A 17128-nucleotide genomic window follows, 5' to 3' on the forward strand; every position below is an offset into this window, starting at 1 on the left:
GGAAACCTGCAGCACCAGTGAAGGCCAGGATGTCTCCTATGTGAGCTAGGCACTCAACGGTTCCCTTTCTGGCAAGTAACATATCTAGGGAGGGCTTTACCTCCTCTTAAAGCACATATCTAAACCAGGACAGAAGTCATGCCTTCAACACACCTCCTTCTCTCCCTGGGGAGCCCGGTATCTGCAGGCATCTAAAGTTACATGAGATGAGTCATATGGTTTCTGCACTATTCTCTGGCCAAATTTCTCACAGCTGTTTCTGCTCCAGACCGTAATCTGCTCTTCTCCAGGCCGCTAACAACCTTTAAGCTGTTTAATTCCTCTGTGCATCAGGGACTCCTAAGCAAGTTGTGAGTACAACAGCCACATTCAGCACTGGCCAACACAACTCTAAGGCTCAAGGCTTCCTCATGAAAATGAGTTCGAAAACCCTACCCCATTGATTCTGCCTTCCTTTTGAATAATTTTAAAGCAATGGGGCTTTATCTTATATACCAGACCCTTCTATATTAGGACCTCTGGTGGGATTTTTGGCAGTGGTCAAGTCCGCTGGTTTCTTCTCTTTATAAAGTAGAAGTTATCTCTTGTCTCAGTTGGGGAAGGGGAAGTCAGAGATGATGGAACATTCCTGTTCTTGAAAGGGCCCCATCCTGGGAGTGTGGACATGGTGAACCAGTGTGTCAGTCAGACATCTCTGCCTCAGCTCCTTATTTAGACCCAGCCTGTAGTAGCTTGACTGTAAATCAGTCAGACCCAAAGGACACCCAGATGTGACAGCACCTGGAAAAGAGTCCAGAAACCAAAGCTGCACTTTCTGATTTCATAGTGTCATGGAGAACACTAAATGAGTCTCAAAATTCAAAGAAGGATTGTATTCCTGGCTTTGCCATTCTCAGCTGATCTAAGCCAGTCACTATCCCTCTCTATGTCCCAGGTTTCCCATCTGCAAAAGCATTTTAGTTTCCAGCTCTTATTTTGATCATTGGGCAAAATCCAGACCCATTGTGATGAAAACAGCTGCATAAGTTGCACCAGTGGACTTTGGTGTATCCTCTCCAAATAAACATGCACACAAATGCCTTGGAGCCCTGACACATTTTTCTTCACACCACACCTTACTACTGTATGTCTGGAAGCAACCACTATGTAACATGACCTATTTCAAGCCAAATCCCTGTTTTCTTAACTACGTGTTCCCACTGAAGCAGGCACAGCATGCAACAGTCTGCAGGATTCAGCCCCTTGTCTGCAGGTGCTCTCACAGCATCATCATAAATTCTGCAGGAGATACAACACAAACCTTGTGGTTGACAGGATCACTAATTTATATTTCTGGGGCACCACCTCCTCAGCCCCACTTCCTCAATCCCAAAGTCTCCAGCAATCTTAGCTCGGAAGGGAATGTGACTCAGGCCTCCAACCGAAGGGCTGTCATCTGCAAACCCTGACGACTGGATGTGGCCGTGGTTTTATCACCGGCCACCAGCTGCCTCTAGAGCTCTTGCCTCCTCCCCAATGATTCAGCAAATCTTCTTCCAGCAGAAAAACAAGCGCACAAGTGAACAAATCACAATGTCAGATTACAAAGATGAGCGGGGAAAAACCGCGGCTCGAAGGAGGGAGATAAAAGCTGGCGAAGTTGCACGAGCCAAGGGTGAAAGGCCTGGCAAAGATGTGTTTTTTGGAGCGGGGCAATAATAGTGGGAAAAATAGGGTTGTAATTTGGATTCTTTATACTGTGGAACATTGGTAACAATAAAAGGAACACGACATGGAAGGAAATGAAGCATATTCTGCCCTCTGCTACCTGGGCATTGAACATGGCTAATACGGTTTTTTACTGGTATAGCTGAAAGCTGAATAGTCCATCCTGCTTTACACTGGAACAAAACTCCACCAAGCAAACTATTTTCAGAAGGACTTTTGGCTCTCCATAAGCAAGATCTTCAATAATTCAGAAGCCCATTATCAGACACTTTGAACATCACTCACCCTGAAATAAAAAAGCTCTTGAAACCATCTGGTATCCAAGGCATGGCAGAGGGCAGTTAGAAATAATGGTTTAACTTCTGACATTCTGGACCACTGTATGAGATTTATATATTACAGCCCTTCTCCATAAACTTTTTTCCCTGCTGTAACCACTCCTGAGGTGCAACATGTTTATCAGCTTAACAACTAATGGCACACAGTCTATAGAATAGAAAGTAAAGAAGAAACTTGAGCCAGACCTTAGCTAGGAGGTGCAGTATTTCCCCCATGGTATTCAGTCCAAACATTCCCATCAGAGCCCATGGCACACTGGTGGAATCTCTCAGCCCAGTGGGTCCTCTGGGGTCTATGAGACAGACACACAGCTTTCCACTAGATTAAACGCAACATAAAAACCAAGCACAGAAGGAAAAGGAGCTCAGGAGTTGTGTGTACAGGTATTGCGGATGGATAAACTGAAACTGATTTGGTCTCATATCGCATTTACACTCCAACTGATTAACCTTGCCAACCGGCACAGAGATCAGTAACACTAAAACACAACTAAGCAGGACTAACTTACCCCGTTACGGGTTTGTACATGCTCTGTGAATATTTCAGTATTCACCCCACCAACAACTTCCAGCTCACAAAACCTCCTTGTCCCTCTCTGAGGGCTCCCAGGGGGAGCAGGGTTTGGGTACATGTACCCACAGTGCCTCCCGCTCTTCCCTAGGAAACACAAAAGATGCAACCACAGCACCAGCCAGACAACCTACCCTCAAGCTCACCCAGGGAATTAATGCTGCATAAACCATGTGTAAGTAATGCCAGGGCTGTCTGCTTTTAAAGCATTTCCCTCTGTAGTGCTGTCACCTGTTCTCACAGGTTTGGGGGATCCCTCTCAAGTGTAACAATAATCAGGTGTGTTCGTAGACCTCCAGTGGCAGAGCCAAGGGGATTACAGTTTATAAACTGAAAATGCGGTACTGCTGCACCCTACAGGCTGAAAACAGCGATAGGTAGTTCTTTTGGTTAAAATCACACTCTCTAAGCCAGGCTCAGCACTTTTGGGTGGCTGGCTCATGGCTCCTGGGTATTTGAGGCTGGAGGTTCTGATTCAGCCCTGTCCTGGAGTTCCCACGAAATGAACAGACCCACGGCCCATCCTGCGGCTGTAACACCAACACGTGAACACGCACACGTACAAATACAGATGTGTCACCAACCCTGACTCCGGGACTCTGTGTGGGGAGGAGGTTCAGCTGTGCAGGATCCATCCCCAACACCCTGGCTGCTGAGCGTGGGGACACCCAGGAAAGGGGAGCGCAGGGGTGGGGTGAGGCTGGTTTCATGGGGTGGAGATGGGATGGAAACCTTCACCTGTTTAAGCTGCTGCCCTGTTCTGTTTTATCCCTCCTGATTTGGTTACACCAGAGGCAGGCACGCTTGAGAAACTGTCTGGACAGCAGAAACCTCAGCAGAAGTCCACTTAAGGAAAGGACCTGGTGATCTGGCGATGATGTCTGCATCCCCAGCGCAGCGTGGGGTGCGGTGAGCCCCGCTTTCTGCAGCTTCCAGCAGCTGGAGCTGAGGGAGAGTGCACAAGAGTTGATGCAAAATGTTCCTGTGACTGCACTCACCGGACCTGTTCTATCCTGCGTCCAGTTGATTTTGCCAGAAGAATAATCTGTCAGATCTCCCACAAGAAACATCTTCTGTTTTCTCACTGTTGGCCTTCATCTGCACTTGAAAATAAAGTCTCAACTGCATTTCCATCTTGCCTCATCCCTGTGCCCTGCTGAGCTGCAGAAACTACAGCAGAGCAAATGCAGAGGGTGAAACCTTTTGTGCAACAAATGCATTTCATAGAAATCAGTAGCCAGCTGCCTGGGGGTTTTCTGTCAGACAGTAGAGGGGATCTCTGTCACTGTGCAGCTGGGTGTAGCCTTGCAGGGAGGTTTAATTTAAATTTTATTTCTTCAGTGGTATCACAGGGGTATTTTATGGTACTGGTACGTGATTCCAAACCCCATAGGGAGTTGGGGCCAGAGGTAAAGCAACCCGCTGCTCACATGGCTGAGTCCCTTCTGTTCCAAAATCTGGAGCACAAACTTCTATTCTCACGTGTTTCCATGAAGTCCCCAAGTCACAGTCAGAAAGCATATCTAATGCACGGTTTAATATTGTTTCAGCCTTCTGCACTTGTATGAGTCTTCTCAGGGCTTTAGCATTTTTTGTGTTCTCTGAAGTTTTGTTAGACTGAGATATTTCCTTAGGTTTGACCTCCAGCCCACAAAAGCAACACCTGCAGGGCTCTCACACAGCAATGCCAGGTACCTCAGCCATGGTTTGGCCTCAGCCCCCTGAAAGCCACATATGTAGAGGCTGCCACATCAAGGTCGTGGCTTTGATGCACAGCTGCTCTCCAGGCTATATAAACACATAGGGCTGCAGGTGAGGGCGGCCTCTCCAGTGCGCGCTCACCATGGCTCGCTGGGAGATCCTGTGCTTTGCCTTGTGCTCCTACCTTGGGGTAGCGTGGGCTGCAACCGTAAGTACAAAAGCTGTGGGCTTTGCACAAGGGTCCGAGGAGGTGGCTGGAGAAGGGGGCTGCAAATCCGTCCATCCGGGGGACTGGCCAGGGCAAAATGTGCAGGTGGGCAACGTGGGAAGCCAGAGTCTTGAAGGACTGTGCAATGGATTTTCTCTTCTCAACGGTATCACATGCAGCTGGGTGTCGTGTACACCGAGGGTGGTTTTGTGGAAGGCGAAAGTAAAAGACTGGGACTCTTTGGTGGCTACGTTGACATCTTCAGAGGGATCCCCTTTGCTGCCCCTCCAAAGCGTCTGGAAGACCCCCAACCTCATCCTGGCTGGGAGGGTAAGATCCAGCTTTTGGACACCTTTGGTTTGGGGTTTTCTTTTCATCTCTCTCTCTCTTTAGTCCTTTTTTGACAAGCCAAAGATGTTGTTGCCTGCTTTTATCTCCTAAGCAGCACCAAGAAAAAGCTCTTAGTCTCACGATGGGTATGGCAGTCCATGTCTAAGTGTTCCCAAGCCACTCAAGCAACCACATTAAGTAATAAAACCAAAACATGATACCTGCATCTCCCCTCACCAGCCTTGGGTGTCCCAAGCTAGCTCACATGGAAAAGGGTCCCACTTTGTCACTTCCTCTAGACCGGTCCCAGTGGCTGGGGAAGCTTTACTGCCTCTGCACTACACCCACAGAGGACCAGATGGTTGGACAGAGAGGCTGCAACCAAACAATGGAATTGACGCCTCTAACTAGGACCTGCTGCCTCTCCTCTCAGGAACACTGAAGGCAACAGAATACCAAAAGCGCTGCCTGCAGCTGACACTTGCACAAACTGATGTCCGTGGGAGCGAGGACTGTCTCTACCTGAACATCTGGATCCCTCAAGGGAGGAAAGAGGGTATGTGCTTGGCAGAGACCTAGGCAGGAGATTCCCGTTTCTTTTTTGTAGCCAAATACCTTTGGACTGTCTCTCAGCAACTGTGACCCCATATTGGGCAACTGTAGGAGCCTTGATTTGCAGAGGGAAGGGTGGGAGCCATGTCAACCAGTGTCCTGCAGCTGCAGCCTGTTGGGAATTTCAGCCGTTGTACAGAGTGTGGTCTTTCTTGGCCATAGGCTATTGTGAAGCGTCTGGTGGGTACAGGGATGGAAGGGCAGCACTTTCCAGCTGTGCTGTGACTCACACTGTCCTCCTTCCTCTTCTCCCAGTCTCTACCAATCTGCCGGTGATGATCTGGATCTATGGCGGTGCCTTCCTTTTTGGAGGGGGTCAGGGAGCCAACTTTCTCGATAACTACCTCTATGATGGTGAGGAGATCGCTGTGCGGGGCAACGTGATTGTGGTGAATTTTAACTATCGTGTGGGGCCCCTTGGCTTCCTGAGCACCGGAGACGCAAACCTGCCAGGTACTGTAGCTGCCGCCCATTCAGGGGAGCCTGTCCCGGGTCCCCGGTGTGTCAGCTTTGCTGTGCCCTTGCTCAATGGTGGTTGCTCTCTATTGCTCAGGGAACTACGGGCTGAAGGACCAGCACATGGCTATTGCCTGGGTGAAGAGGAATATCCGCGCCTTTGGGGGTGACCCAGATAACATCACCATCTTTGGGGAATCAGCCGGTGCTGTCAGTGTCTCCCTGCAGGTGTGTTGTCCTTGTTGGTTCCTCTGCTGCAGGCACGTGTCCTCACTTTTGGACTTCTGGTGAAACAGCATTTACTTGCCATGTCTACCTACTCTGCTCTTCACTGTATGGCCTTTTTAACTTGAACTGCTGATGCTGTTCACAGCATGAGAGTTGGCAGCTTCCGCGGGTCTGGTCCACAAGCTGTGAGGAGATTGGCCAGGTCTGGCAGGCGCTGATCTGTTTAGGAGTTAGTACCTGAAACACTTTTTTGTTGTGCACCACAGACGCTGAGCCCGAAGAACGCAGGATTGTTCAAGAGAGCCATCAGCCAGAGCGGTGTTGCTCTGTGCAGCTGGGCCATCCAGAAGGATCCTCTGTCCTGGGCTAAAAAGGTAACGTGCAAATCTTGCCTAAGGGAGTGGGAAAACCAAAATATGATTCCTTAATGAACAGCATAACTAGCAAGGGATTTGGCAGGAGCTCTGCTGACAAACACAGAGCTGTGGAAATATGCAGCTTTGATATTAAAACCAACCTCTGCCTCTGGGAAGCCAGGAACAAAGCCTGGCTTTGGAAGGTAGTGCTGGGAGGTTTCTCTCTGTCTCCTCCTGCAGATTGGAGAGAAGGTGGGCTGCCGCACGGACAACACCGCTGACTTGGCCAACTGCCTGCGTATTTCTGACCCCAAAGCCGTGACATCAGCCTACACACTGCAGCTGGTTGACCTGCCCGGTAAGTCCCCGGGGCTGTCCTGTGGTCCCACACCCACTCAGCCTGTGCTCTCTACAGTTCCTTGAGCCTTGGGATATGCCAGGTCACGCTTCTGTCTTTGCTCAGCTCCTAATGGACTCTGGTTTTGTCTCCTGCTGCAGTTCCCGTGGTTCACACACTTGCCTTCACTCCTGTCATTGATGGAGACTTCCTCCCAGACATACCAGAGAACCTCTTTGCCAATGCTGCTGATATCGACTACCTTGTTGGGGTCAACAACATGGATGGACACTTCTTTGCTGGCATTGATATGCCTGCTATCAACCGCCCACTTGTGAAAATCACCGCGTAAGTGAGGAACGTGCCTAAAACCCTCAACAGGAGGAAACTTATCCTTCATGTGCCCTAAACTTCGAGGACTCAGAGCTGAGTGGGCAGGGCACAACCTCCAAAACAAGATGTTACACCAAGCCAGGCTGCCTCGGGCATACGCTGCCAAGTCCATGGCCTTCAAGAGAAAGGGCCAGCTTGCGGGGAAACCTCCCCATTGGCCTTGAAGGTGCTCCTGATCTCAGCACCAGCGATAGGCTTGGCAACCCTGATGCTCTCTGTCCAGAGCAGGTACATGCCAGACGTGCTGGGCACCTGCCCCGTAAGGCTCCCCTTTAGGGATGAAAGGAGCTTGTGACCGATTTGGCCCCAGCTGCTCTGCTGAGAAGCCTGGGAAGCACATACCCACCATGTGAAACCTGGTCTCATATCCCGGGTTTTTATTCCACCAGATCATTGCCAATCGCAGGGTTGGGTGTGATCGTCATTGAGGGCTGGGATCCATTTCCATGAGTCCTGCCCCACTGGAAGGTGCCAGTCTTTAATCACTTGATACTACCTGTCTTTCCAGGGATGAGGTCTTTAATTTGGTCAGCGGACTCACCATGGACAGGGGCGAGCGTGGAGCCACTGAGACGTACAATCTCTACACAGAAACGTGGGGTGACAACCCAGACCAGAAGGTCATGAAGAAGACAGTGGTGGCTTTGGCTACTGACTACATCTTCCTGATTCCCGCGCAGTGGACACTGAATATGCACGTGCAGCATGCCCGGTGAGCTGCTGAGCCCTGGCAGGAGCCCAAAGCCTGCCTGGGGCCCAAAACACTCCGTTTCCAGCACAGGGGGCTTAGCAGCATGTTAATGGGTCTGAACTGAAAGGAGAAAGCTATTTTGGTACCAAGTACACGCTTACATGTGGATCAGATGTACACTATTTCTCTAATTTTACAGGGCAGTCATGCTAGGAATTTGTTTGAAATTCCCATCAAAACAAGGTTTTGCTCCTTAAAACTTCAGATTTCATCCTAACAGTGTTTGATGCCACAAGACATGGCAGTTGGATGATAATGAGGATTAGTGTGAGAATCAGAAATGAGAGAGAAAAATTCCCAGATAGAAGGAGGTTTTCTACTGAGAGCACCTCTTAGATTCAAGGGAGCTCCTTCCAGGCCTGAAGCTCTCGCTCTGATAGTATTTGAGCATGTTTATGAACCTTCACCCCTTTCTCTGTTCTCCACTTGCAGCCATTTATCAAGTCTATCTTATTTCCCCAGGACTGGCAAGACATACAGCTACTTGTTCTCCCAGCCATCCCGAATGCCTGTCTACCCAGGGTGGGTAGGGGCAGACCATATGGATGACCTGCAGTACGTGTTTGGGAAACCCTTATCCACCCCCCTGGGCTACTGGCCCAAGTACAGGAGGCTCTCAAGAGCCATGATTGCTTACTGGACCAATTTTGCCAGGACAGGGTGAGTGATTCCACTTCCATAGTTGGGGCTCGCTGCAGTGCTTCACCCTGCTGCTTTGCCTGGAACTGCTTGGAGCAGTTCCCAAAAGCGGGATGTCCTCTGTCTTTGCACTCCCTTAAAGCCTTACTTGAGCAGACGGAGTTCCTGCTGAACACCACAAACCTTACTGCATCCACAAGCTGCCCTGATAAACCTGCATAACTGTTTCTTGTGTTTCCCCAGGGATCCCAACACTGGGTACTCAGAGGTGACTGTTCACTGGCCAGCCTACACCACTGATGGTGGTTACTACCTAGAAATCAATAGCGACCTAAACGATGACTCTGTGAAGCAGAACCTGAGATCCCAGTATGTGACCTACTGGAACACGGTCTATCAGAATCTGCCGGTGGTTGCCAACATCCCCCAGACTGTGGAACTGCTGTGGAACTAAGGAAAAACACTTTTTAAAGACAGTCCCAATTCATTAAAGTCTTGCTTGTAATTGAGCAATTCTGGCTTCTCTGTCTTTGCCGTGACAAGATTTTCTCCCTGATACTAAGGTCAGCCAACAAGCGACATCCAGTGCCTTGCAAAGCATGTTCCCTCTCGTCCTGTCACTTGTTATTTAGGAGAAGAGATTCCTTTCCGGCAGTTCAGAGATCAGAAGGTCTCCCCTAAGGCTCATGTTCTCCAGCTGAACCCCCAGGTCCCTCAGCCGCTCCCATCACACTTGTGCTCCAGCCCCTCACCAGCTCCGTTCCCTTCTCTCAACTCACTCCAGCACTTCAAGGGCTTTCTCATCGTGAGGGGCCCAAAACTGACCCCAAGATTTGAGGTTTGGCCTCCCCAGTGCTCAGTCCAGGGGACGGTCACTGCCCGGGTCCTCTGGTCCTGCTGGCCACACTGGTGCTGACACAAGCCAAGATGCTGGTGGCCTTTTTGGCCACCTGCTGGCTCATGCCCAGCCACTGTCACCAACACCCCCAGGTCCCTTTCCATCAGGAACTTTCCAGCTGCTCTTCCTTGAGGCTGGAGCTTTCATGGGGTTGTTCTGACCCAAGTGCAGGACCCGGCACTTGGCCTTGTTGAACCTCAGACAATTGGCCTCAGCCCATCAATCCAGCCACTTAAGATCCCTCTAAAAGCCTTCCTACCTTCCAGCAGATCAACACTCCCACCCAGCTTGGTGTCATTTGCAAACTTACTGAAGGTGCACTTGATCTGGTTAGTGCATTTTCTCACAATGTAGTAAATAGCTGTGTTGGTTCTGGAATGGAGAGGCAGTGAAACATTTTCTTCTGGTTTGATAGATTCCTCTAGCAGACACATTTTCAAGTTACTATTTTCTTTCTTTTTCATCACTTGAAGATGCCCCCAATCCATTCTGATTTCAGTGTTGTTATAGGATCTGTGCTCTTGAAGCATCAGAGCAGCACTACATGCCTCCTTCATGTACGTCACCTGTTTAAGCTGCTGCCCTGTTCTGTTTCATCCCTCCTGATTTGGTTACACCAGAGGCAGGCACGCTTGAGAAACTGCCTGGACAGCAGAAACCTCAGCAGAAGTCCACCTGAGGAGGGGACCTAGTGATGTGGCGATGATGTCTGCATCCCCAGCACGCTCCAGGCAGCGTGGGGTGCAGCGAGCCCCACTTTCTGCAGCTTCCAGCAGCTGGAGCTGAGGGAGAGTGCACAGGAGTCGATGCAAAATGTTCTCTGACTGTGCTCACCGGACCTGTTCCTTCCTGGTGCTGGCTGGTTTTGCCAGAAGAACAATCTGTCAGATCTCCCACAAGAAACATCTTCTGTTTTCTCACTGTTGGCCTTCATCTGCACTTGAAAATAAAGTCTCAACTGCATTTCCATCTTGCCTTGTCCCTGTGCCCTGCTGAGCTGCAGAAACTACAGCAGAGCAAATGCAGAGGGTGAAACCTTTTGTGCAGCAAATGCATTTCATAGAAATCAGTAGCCAGCTGCCTGGGGGTTTTCTGTCAGACAGTAGAGGGGATCTCTGTCACTGTGCAGCTGGGTGTAGCCTTGCAGGGGGGGTTAATTTAAATTTTATTTCCTCGGTGGTATCACAGGAGTCTTTTATGGTACCGGTACGTGATTCCAAACCCCATAGGGAGGTGGGGCCAGAGGTAAAGCAACCCGCTGCTCACATGGCTGAGTGCCTTCTGTTCCAAAATCTGGAGCACAAACTTCCATTTTCACATGTTCCTGTGAAGGCCCCAAGTCCGTGTTTGCCACAGGCAGAAAGCAAACCCGATCCTTTCCTCTTTCTTAGGGAGGGATACAACAATCCCCAGGTGTCTGGTGAGAACCTCATTGGCCTCAGCAGGGCCCGTCGCTCACACAACGCTATCCTTGTGAACTTTGATGATGAGAAATCTCAACTAAACCCCTGGATGCTGCTGTACAGACCTGGAAGAAATTGTGCACCAACTCTGTGGATAAAAAGGTGGAGAAAGAGCTGAGAAAGGTACATCTTATTTCTTAGTTGGGCTGAGGACTATACTGGGGCATGCAGACCTTGCCAATAATTGCTCTAACTACTACTGGTTTCTCTGAAGGTTTTGTGATTCTGTTTTCTGTCTAACGTTGTTAATAGTGAGGTATGGGCCTATGTAATTAGGCCAGGAACTTGAATGCAGGACTTTGTGTTCCACTCCAGTTCGATGTCAGCTGCCATTTGTGCCATTAGCTAAATACACATTTGCTTTCTCTGCTCTCTTATCTATCAAATAAAAAGGGCTGTGCTGGCATATTCTGCCAGGGATACAGGAATATTTGGTGTTCTGAACAGCTGCAGCTCCCCTTGAAATGATGGATGGGATAAAAATTTGTCAAGGCATGAGAACATCACATCAGGACATACCTGAAATGCCACCCAGGGCTCTGAAATTGTCTTCCTTAGAGTTGCCTGTGCTCTGAAAAAGAATTTAGGAGGAAGGAGACCTCAAGCCTTCTGACAGGAGTGAAAATGAAGAAATTCTGCAGTGAGTAATTCCTTTCTGCAGCACATAGTGTGTGCTGTTCTCAATAGCCAATGCACTTCTCAATTGCATTTTGACACCCCCAGTAAATAACAAGTGTGGAAGGAGGCGGGAAATGGGTCCACAGAGCCTGGCCATCAGTCTGCCATTGCTGGCTGGATCCTTACCACCCAGTCACTGAAATTAAGGATCTGCTGGCATTTTATGAGTCTTGTCAATTCCCAGTATGTTAGGTGTGCAAGGTTTCTCATTAGCTGCTGATAATATGCTCTAATGCATGGTTTAATATTATTTCAGCGTTCTGCACTTGTATGAGGCTTCTCAAGGCTTTAGCATTTTTTCTGTTCTCTGAAGTTTGTCAGATTGAGATATTTTCTCGGGTTTGGCTTCCAGCCCACGAGAACAACACCTGCAGGGCTCTCACACAGTGACGCACAGACGCATTCCAGTCTATATATACGTACGGCTGCAGTTCGGGAAGGGCTCTCTGGTGCGCGCTCACCATGGCTCGCTGGGAGATCCTGTGCTTTGCCTTGTGCTCCTACCTCGGGGTAGCGTGGGCTGCAACCGTAAGTACAAAAGCTGTGGGCTTTGCACAAGGGTCCGAGGAGGTGGCTGGAGAAGGGGGCTGCAAATCCGTCCATCCGGGGGACTGGCCAGGGCAAAATGTGCAGGTGGGCAACATGGGAAGCCAGAGTCTTGAAGGACTGTGCAATGGATTTTCTCTTCTCAATGGTATCACATGCAGCTGGGTGTCGTGTACACCGAGGGTGGTTTTGTGGAAGGCAAAAGTAAAAGACGAGGACTCTTTGGTGACTACGTTGACATCTTCAGAGGGATCCCCTTTGCTGCCCCTCCAAGAACTCTGGAAGACCCCCAACCTCATCCTGGCTGGGAGGGTAAGATCCAGCTTTTGGACACCTTTGGTTTGGGGTTTTCTTCTCACATCTCACATCTCTCTTTAGTCCTTTCTTGACAAGCCCAAAGAGTTGTTGCCTGCTTCCATCTCCTAAGCAGCACCTGTGCCTCCCCTCACCATATTTCGGGTGTCCCAAGCTAGTTCATATGGAAAAGGGTCCCACTTTGTCACTCTCTCAGACTGGTCCCAGTGGCTGGGTAGGCATTGCTACCCACTGGGCCCACAGAGGAGAGGATGAATGGGCAACGAAAGGATGGAGTTGAAGTCTCTAACTAGGACCTGCTGCCTCTCCTCTCAGGAACACTGAAGGCAACAGAATACCAAAAGCGCTGCCTGCAGCCGACACTTGCACAAACTGATGTCCGTGGGAGTGAGGACTGTCTCTACCTGAACATCTGGATCCCTCAAGGGAGGAAAGAGGGTATGTGCTTGGCAGAGACCTAGGGAGGAGATTCTCAGTTGCATTTTGTGGCCAAATTGCTCTGGAGTTCCTTCAGCAACTGCATCTCAATATTGGGCAGCTGCAGGAGCCCTGATTTGCAGAGGGAAGGGTGGAAGCCACGTCAACAAGTGTCCTGCAGCTGCAGCCTGTTGGGAGTTTCAGCCATTGTACAGAGCGTGGCTTTTCTTGGCCATAGGCTATTGAAAGCATCATGTCTGGTCACGCCCAGATGGAGTCATGCTAAGAGAGTGGGTACAAAGATTGATGGGCAGCACTTTCCAGCTGTGCTGTGGCTCACACTGCTCTTGTTTCTCTTCTCCCAGTCTCTACCAACCTGCCGGTGATGATCTGGATCTATGGCGGTGCCTTCCTTTTTGGAGGGGGTCAGGGAGCCAACTTTCTCGATAACTACCTCTATGATGGTGAGGAGATCGCTGTGCGGGGCAACGTGATTGTGGTGAATTTTAACTATCGTGTGGGGCCCCTTGGCTTCCTGAGCACCGGAGACGCAAACCTGCCAGGTACTGTAGCTGCTGCCCATTCAGGGGAGCCTGTCCCGGGTCCCCGGTGTGTCAGCTTTGCTGTGCCCTTGCTCAATGGTGGTTGCTCTCTATTGCTCAGGGAACTACGGGCTGAAGGACCAGCACATGGCTATTGCCTGGGTGAAGAGGAATATCCGCGCCTTTGGGGGTGACCCAGATAACATCACCATCTTTGGGGAATCAGCCGGTGCTGTCAGTGTCTCCCTGCAGGTGTGTTGTCCTTGTTGGTTCCTCTGCTGCAGGCACGTGTCCTCACTTTTGGACTTCTGGTGAAACAGCATTTACTTGCCATGTCTACCTACTCTGCTCTTCACTGTATGGCCTTTTTAACTTGAACTGCTGATGCTGTTCACAGCATGAGAGTTGGCAGCTTCCACGGGTCTGGTCCACAAGCAGTGAGGAGATTGGCGAGGTCTGGCAGGTGCTGGTCTGTTCAAGATTTCATACCTGAAACACCTTTGTTTTTCTTGTGCACCACAGATGCTAAGCCCGAAGAACGCAGGATTGTTCAAGAGAGCCATCAGCCAGAGCGGTGTTGCTCTGTGCAGCTGGGCCATCCAGAAGGATCCTCTGTCCTGGGCTAAAAAGGTAACGTGCAAATCTTGCCTAAGGGAGTGGGAAAACCAAGATATGATTCCTTAAAGAACAGCATTAACTAGCAAGGGATTTGGCAGGAGCTCTGCTGACAAACACAGAGCTGTGGAAATATGCAGCTTTGATATTAAAACCAACCTCTGCCTCTGGGAAGCCAGGAACAAAGCCTGGCTTTGGAAGGTAGTGCTGGGAGGTTTCTCTCTGTCTCCTCCTGCAGATTGGAGAGAAGGTGGGCTGCCGCACGGACAACACCGCTGACTTGGCCAACTGCCTGCGTGTTTCTGACCCCAAAGCCGTGACATCGGCCTACACACTGCAGCTGGTTGACCTGCCCGGTAAGTCCCCGGGGCTGTCCTGTGGTCCCACACCCACTCAGCCTGTGCTCTCTACAGTTCCTTGAGCCTTGGGATATGCCAGGTCACGCTTCTGTCTTTGCTCAGCTCCTAATGGACTCTGGTTTTGTCTCCTGCTGCAGTTCCCGTGGTTCACACACTTGCCTTCACTCCTGTCATTGATGGAGACTTCCTCCCAGACATGCCAGAGAACCTCTTTGCCAATGCTGCTGATATCGACTACCTTGTTGGGGTCAACAACATGGATGGACACTTCTTTGCTGGCATTGATATGCCTGCTATCAACCGCCCACTTGTGAAAATCACCGCGTAAGTGAGGAACGTGCCTAAAACCCTCAACAGGAGGAAACTTATCCTTCATGTGCCCTAAACTTCGAGGACTCAGAGCTGAGTGGGTAGGGCACAACCTTCAAAACAAGATGTCACACCAAGCCAGGCTGCCTCGGGCATACGCTGCCAAGTCCATGGCCTTCAAGAGAAAGGACCAGCTTGCGGGGAAACCTCCCCATTGGCCTTGAAGGTGCTCCTGATCTCAGCACCAGCGATAGGCTTGGCAGCCCTGATGCTCTCTGTCCAGAGCAGGTACATGCCAGACGTGCTGGGCACCTGCCCCGTAAGGCTCCCCTTTAGGGATGAAAGGAGCTTGTGACCGATTTGGCCCCAGCTGCTCTGCTGAGAAGCCTGGGAAGCACATGCCCACCATGTGAAACCTGGTCTCATATCCCAGGTTTTTATTCCACCAGATCATTGCAAATCACAGGGTTGGGTGTGATCGTCATTGAGGGCTGGGATCCATTTCCATGAGTCCTGCCCCACTGGAAGGTGCCAGTCTTTAATCACTTGATACTACCTGTCTTTCCAGGGATGAGGTCTTTAATTTGGTCAGTGGACTCACCGTGGACAGGGGCGAGCGTGGAGCCACTGAGACGTACAATCTCTACACAGAAACGTGGGGCGACAACCCAGACCAGGAGGTCATGAAGAAGACAGTGGTGGCTTTGGCTACTGACTACATCTTCCTGATTCCCGCGCAGTGGACACTGAATATGCACGTGCAGCATGCCCGGTGAGCTGCTGAGCCCTGGCAGGAGCCCAAAGCCTGCCTGGGGGCTGAAATACTACTTTTCTAGCACAGGGAGGTAAACTGGAAGGAGGCAGGTGTTTTGGTACTGAGTACACACTTCCATGTGGCTCAGACATCCATTATTTCTCTAATCCTGCAGTGCTGTCATGCTAGGAATTTGTTTTAAAGCCACTCAGCAAGTCTATTTTATTTCTCCAGGACTGGCAAGACATACAGTTATTTGTTCTCCCAGCACTGCCGGATGCCCGTCTACCCACGGTGGATAGGGGCAGACCATGCCGATGACCTGCAGTACGTGTTTGGGAAACCCCTCTCCACCCCCTTGGGCTACTGGCCCAAGCACAGGAGGCTCTCAAGAGCGATGATTGCTTACTGGACCAATTTTGCCAGGACAGGGTGAGTGATTCCACTTCCACATTTGGGGCTCGCGGCAGTGCTCCTGCTGTGAGCCTGGCTCTGTGTCTCCCAGTGGTGGTGTTTGCTCTGGGTCCTCCTCATCCAGGGAACACCTGGGGACAGCAGAAGCTTTTTCAGAACTTGTGAACTCTGTTTAAACTTAATTATGAGATTTGTGTCTGAATCCTGGCACTCAGACAGGAGTTAAGTCCCCATCTGCAGGTAGGGCTGATGCGAGTGGGGACCAACGAGGGAGACTCAGGTTGCTCCTGTCAGGCAGAATTGATGTTGCTTGTCCCAATGTCAAACTCTCTCTTTGCACTCCCTTAAAGCCTCATTTGAGCAGATGGAGATCCTGCTGAATGCCCCAAACCTTACTGCATCCACAAGCTGCCCTGATAAACCTGCATAACTGTTTCTTGTGTTTCCCCAGGGATCCCAACACTGGGTACTCAGAGGTGACTGTTCACTGGCCAGCCTACACCACTGATGGTGGTTACTACCTAGAAATCAATAGCGACCTAAACGACGACTCTGTGAAGCAGAACCTGAGATCCCAGTATGTGACCTACTGGAACACGGTCTATCAGAATCTGCCAGTGGTTACCAACATCCCCCAGACTGTGGAACTGCTGTGGAACTAAGGAAAAACACCTTTTAAAGACAGTCCCAATTCATTAAAGTCTTGCTTGTAATTGAGCAATTCTGGCTTCTCTGTCTTTGCCGTGACAAGATTTTCTCCCTGATATTAAGGGCAGGCAACAAGCGACACCCAGTGCCTTGCAAAGCGTGTTCCCTGGCCCATGGCAGAGCAGTGCCCTGGTGGAGCTGCCGGCACAAGGAGCTGCAGCTCACGGTTTGTTTGTCCTTGTTGCCTGTGTGACCCCGGGCAGGACAGGCCAAACCTAAGCTGTCTTATGGATATCCCCACCTTACCATCAACATCCACACTCCTATCAAACAGCTCTTCAATCAGTGCAGTGCAATACACGCAAGCAAACCAGTGACCTGTTGCCACGGGCGTGTGGAAACCAGCTCAGAAACTCGAAGGGGAAAGTAACGCCAAGGGGGAGGCTGTTTTGCACTTATGGGCACAAGTGCTGCTTGGCAGGGAACAGGTCGGGCTGGGGAGCTCCGGCTCCGGGGCTGGAAGGGAAGCACGACCGCCCGCGG

At 50.4% G+C, this 17128-nt stretch overlaps 2 protein-coding genes across 2 annotated transcripts; both read left to right on the plus strand.

The window, feature by feature from the left end:
- The first annotated feature begins 4698 nt into the window (after positions 1 to 4698).
- LOC136110558 (bile salt-activated lipase-like) lies at positions 4699 to 9100 on the plus strand. Its single transcript, XM_065854089.2, has 10 exons — positions 4699 to 4855; positions 5289 to 5411; positions 5723 to 5920; positions 6021 to 6151; positions 6418 to 6525; positions 6748 to 6865; positions 7006 to 7192; positions 7746 to 7949; positions 8451 to 8648; positions 8871 to 9100. Exons 1-10 carry the CDS (start codon positions 4699 to 4701, stop codon positions 9079 to 9081), a joined length of 1635 nt encoding a protein of 544 aa, XP_065710161.2. The 3' UTR covers positions 9082 to 9100.
- Positions 9101 to 12111: 3011 nt separating this feature from the next.
- LOC136110533 (bile salt-activated lipase-like) lies at positions 12112 to 16622 on the plus strand. Its single transcript, XM_065854041.2, has 11 exons — positions 12112 to 12194; positions 12374 to 12524; positions 12843 to 12965; positions 13310 to 13507; positions 13608 to 13738; positions 14009 to 14116; positions 14340 to 14457; positions 14598 to 14784; positions 15338 to 15541; positions 15758 to 15955; positions 16389 to 16622. Exons 1-11 carry the CDS (start codon positions 12129 to 12131, stop codon positions 16597 to 16599), a joined length of 1695 nt encoding a protein of 564 aa, XP_065710113.1. The 5' UTR covers positions 12112 to 12128; the 3' UTR covers positions 16600 to 16622.
- Positions 16623 to 17128: the final 506 nt, after the last annotated feature.

This window comes from Patagioenas fasciata, chromosome 20 (genome assembly GCF_037038585.1).
Source record: "Patagioenas fasciata isolate bPatFas1 chromosome 20, bPatFas1.hap1, whole genome shotgun sequence".
Lineage (NCBI taxonomy): Eukaryota > Metazoa > Chordata > Aves > Columbiformes > Columbidae > Patagioenas > Patagioenas fasciata.

Excerpts from the sequence above, each read along its gene's own strand:
- LOC136110558 (XM_065854089.2), top strand. The coding sequence starts at position 4,699 with ATGCAGCTGGGTGTCGTGTACACCGAGGGTGGTTTTGTGGAAGGCGAA. Across the intron at positions 4,856-5,288 it reads ACCTCATCCTGGCTGGGAGG|GAACACTGAAGGCAACAGAA; the intron begins GTAAGATCCAGC and ends CTCTCCTCTCAG. Across the intron at positions 6,152-6,417 it reads CTGTCAGTGTCTCCCTGCAG|ACGCTGAGCCCGAAGAACGC; the intron begins GTGTGTTGTCCT and ends TGTGCACCACAG.
- LOC136110533 (XM_065854041.2), top strand. The coding sequence starts at position 12,129 with ATGGCTCGCTGGGAGATCCTGTGCTTTGCCTTGTGCTCCTACCTCGGG. Across the intron at positions 14,785-15,337 it reads CCACTTGTGAAAATCACCGC|GGATGAGGTCTTTAATTTGG; the intron begins GTAAGTGAGGAA and ends CTGTCTTTCCAG. Across the intron at positions 15,956-16,388 it reads ACCAATTTTGCCAGGACAGG|GGATCCCAACACTGGGTACT; the intron begins GTGAGTGATTCC and ends GTGTTTCCCCAG.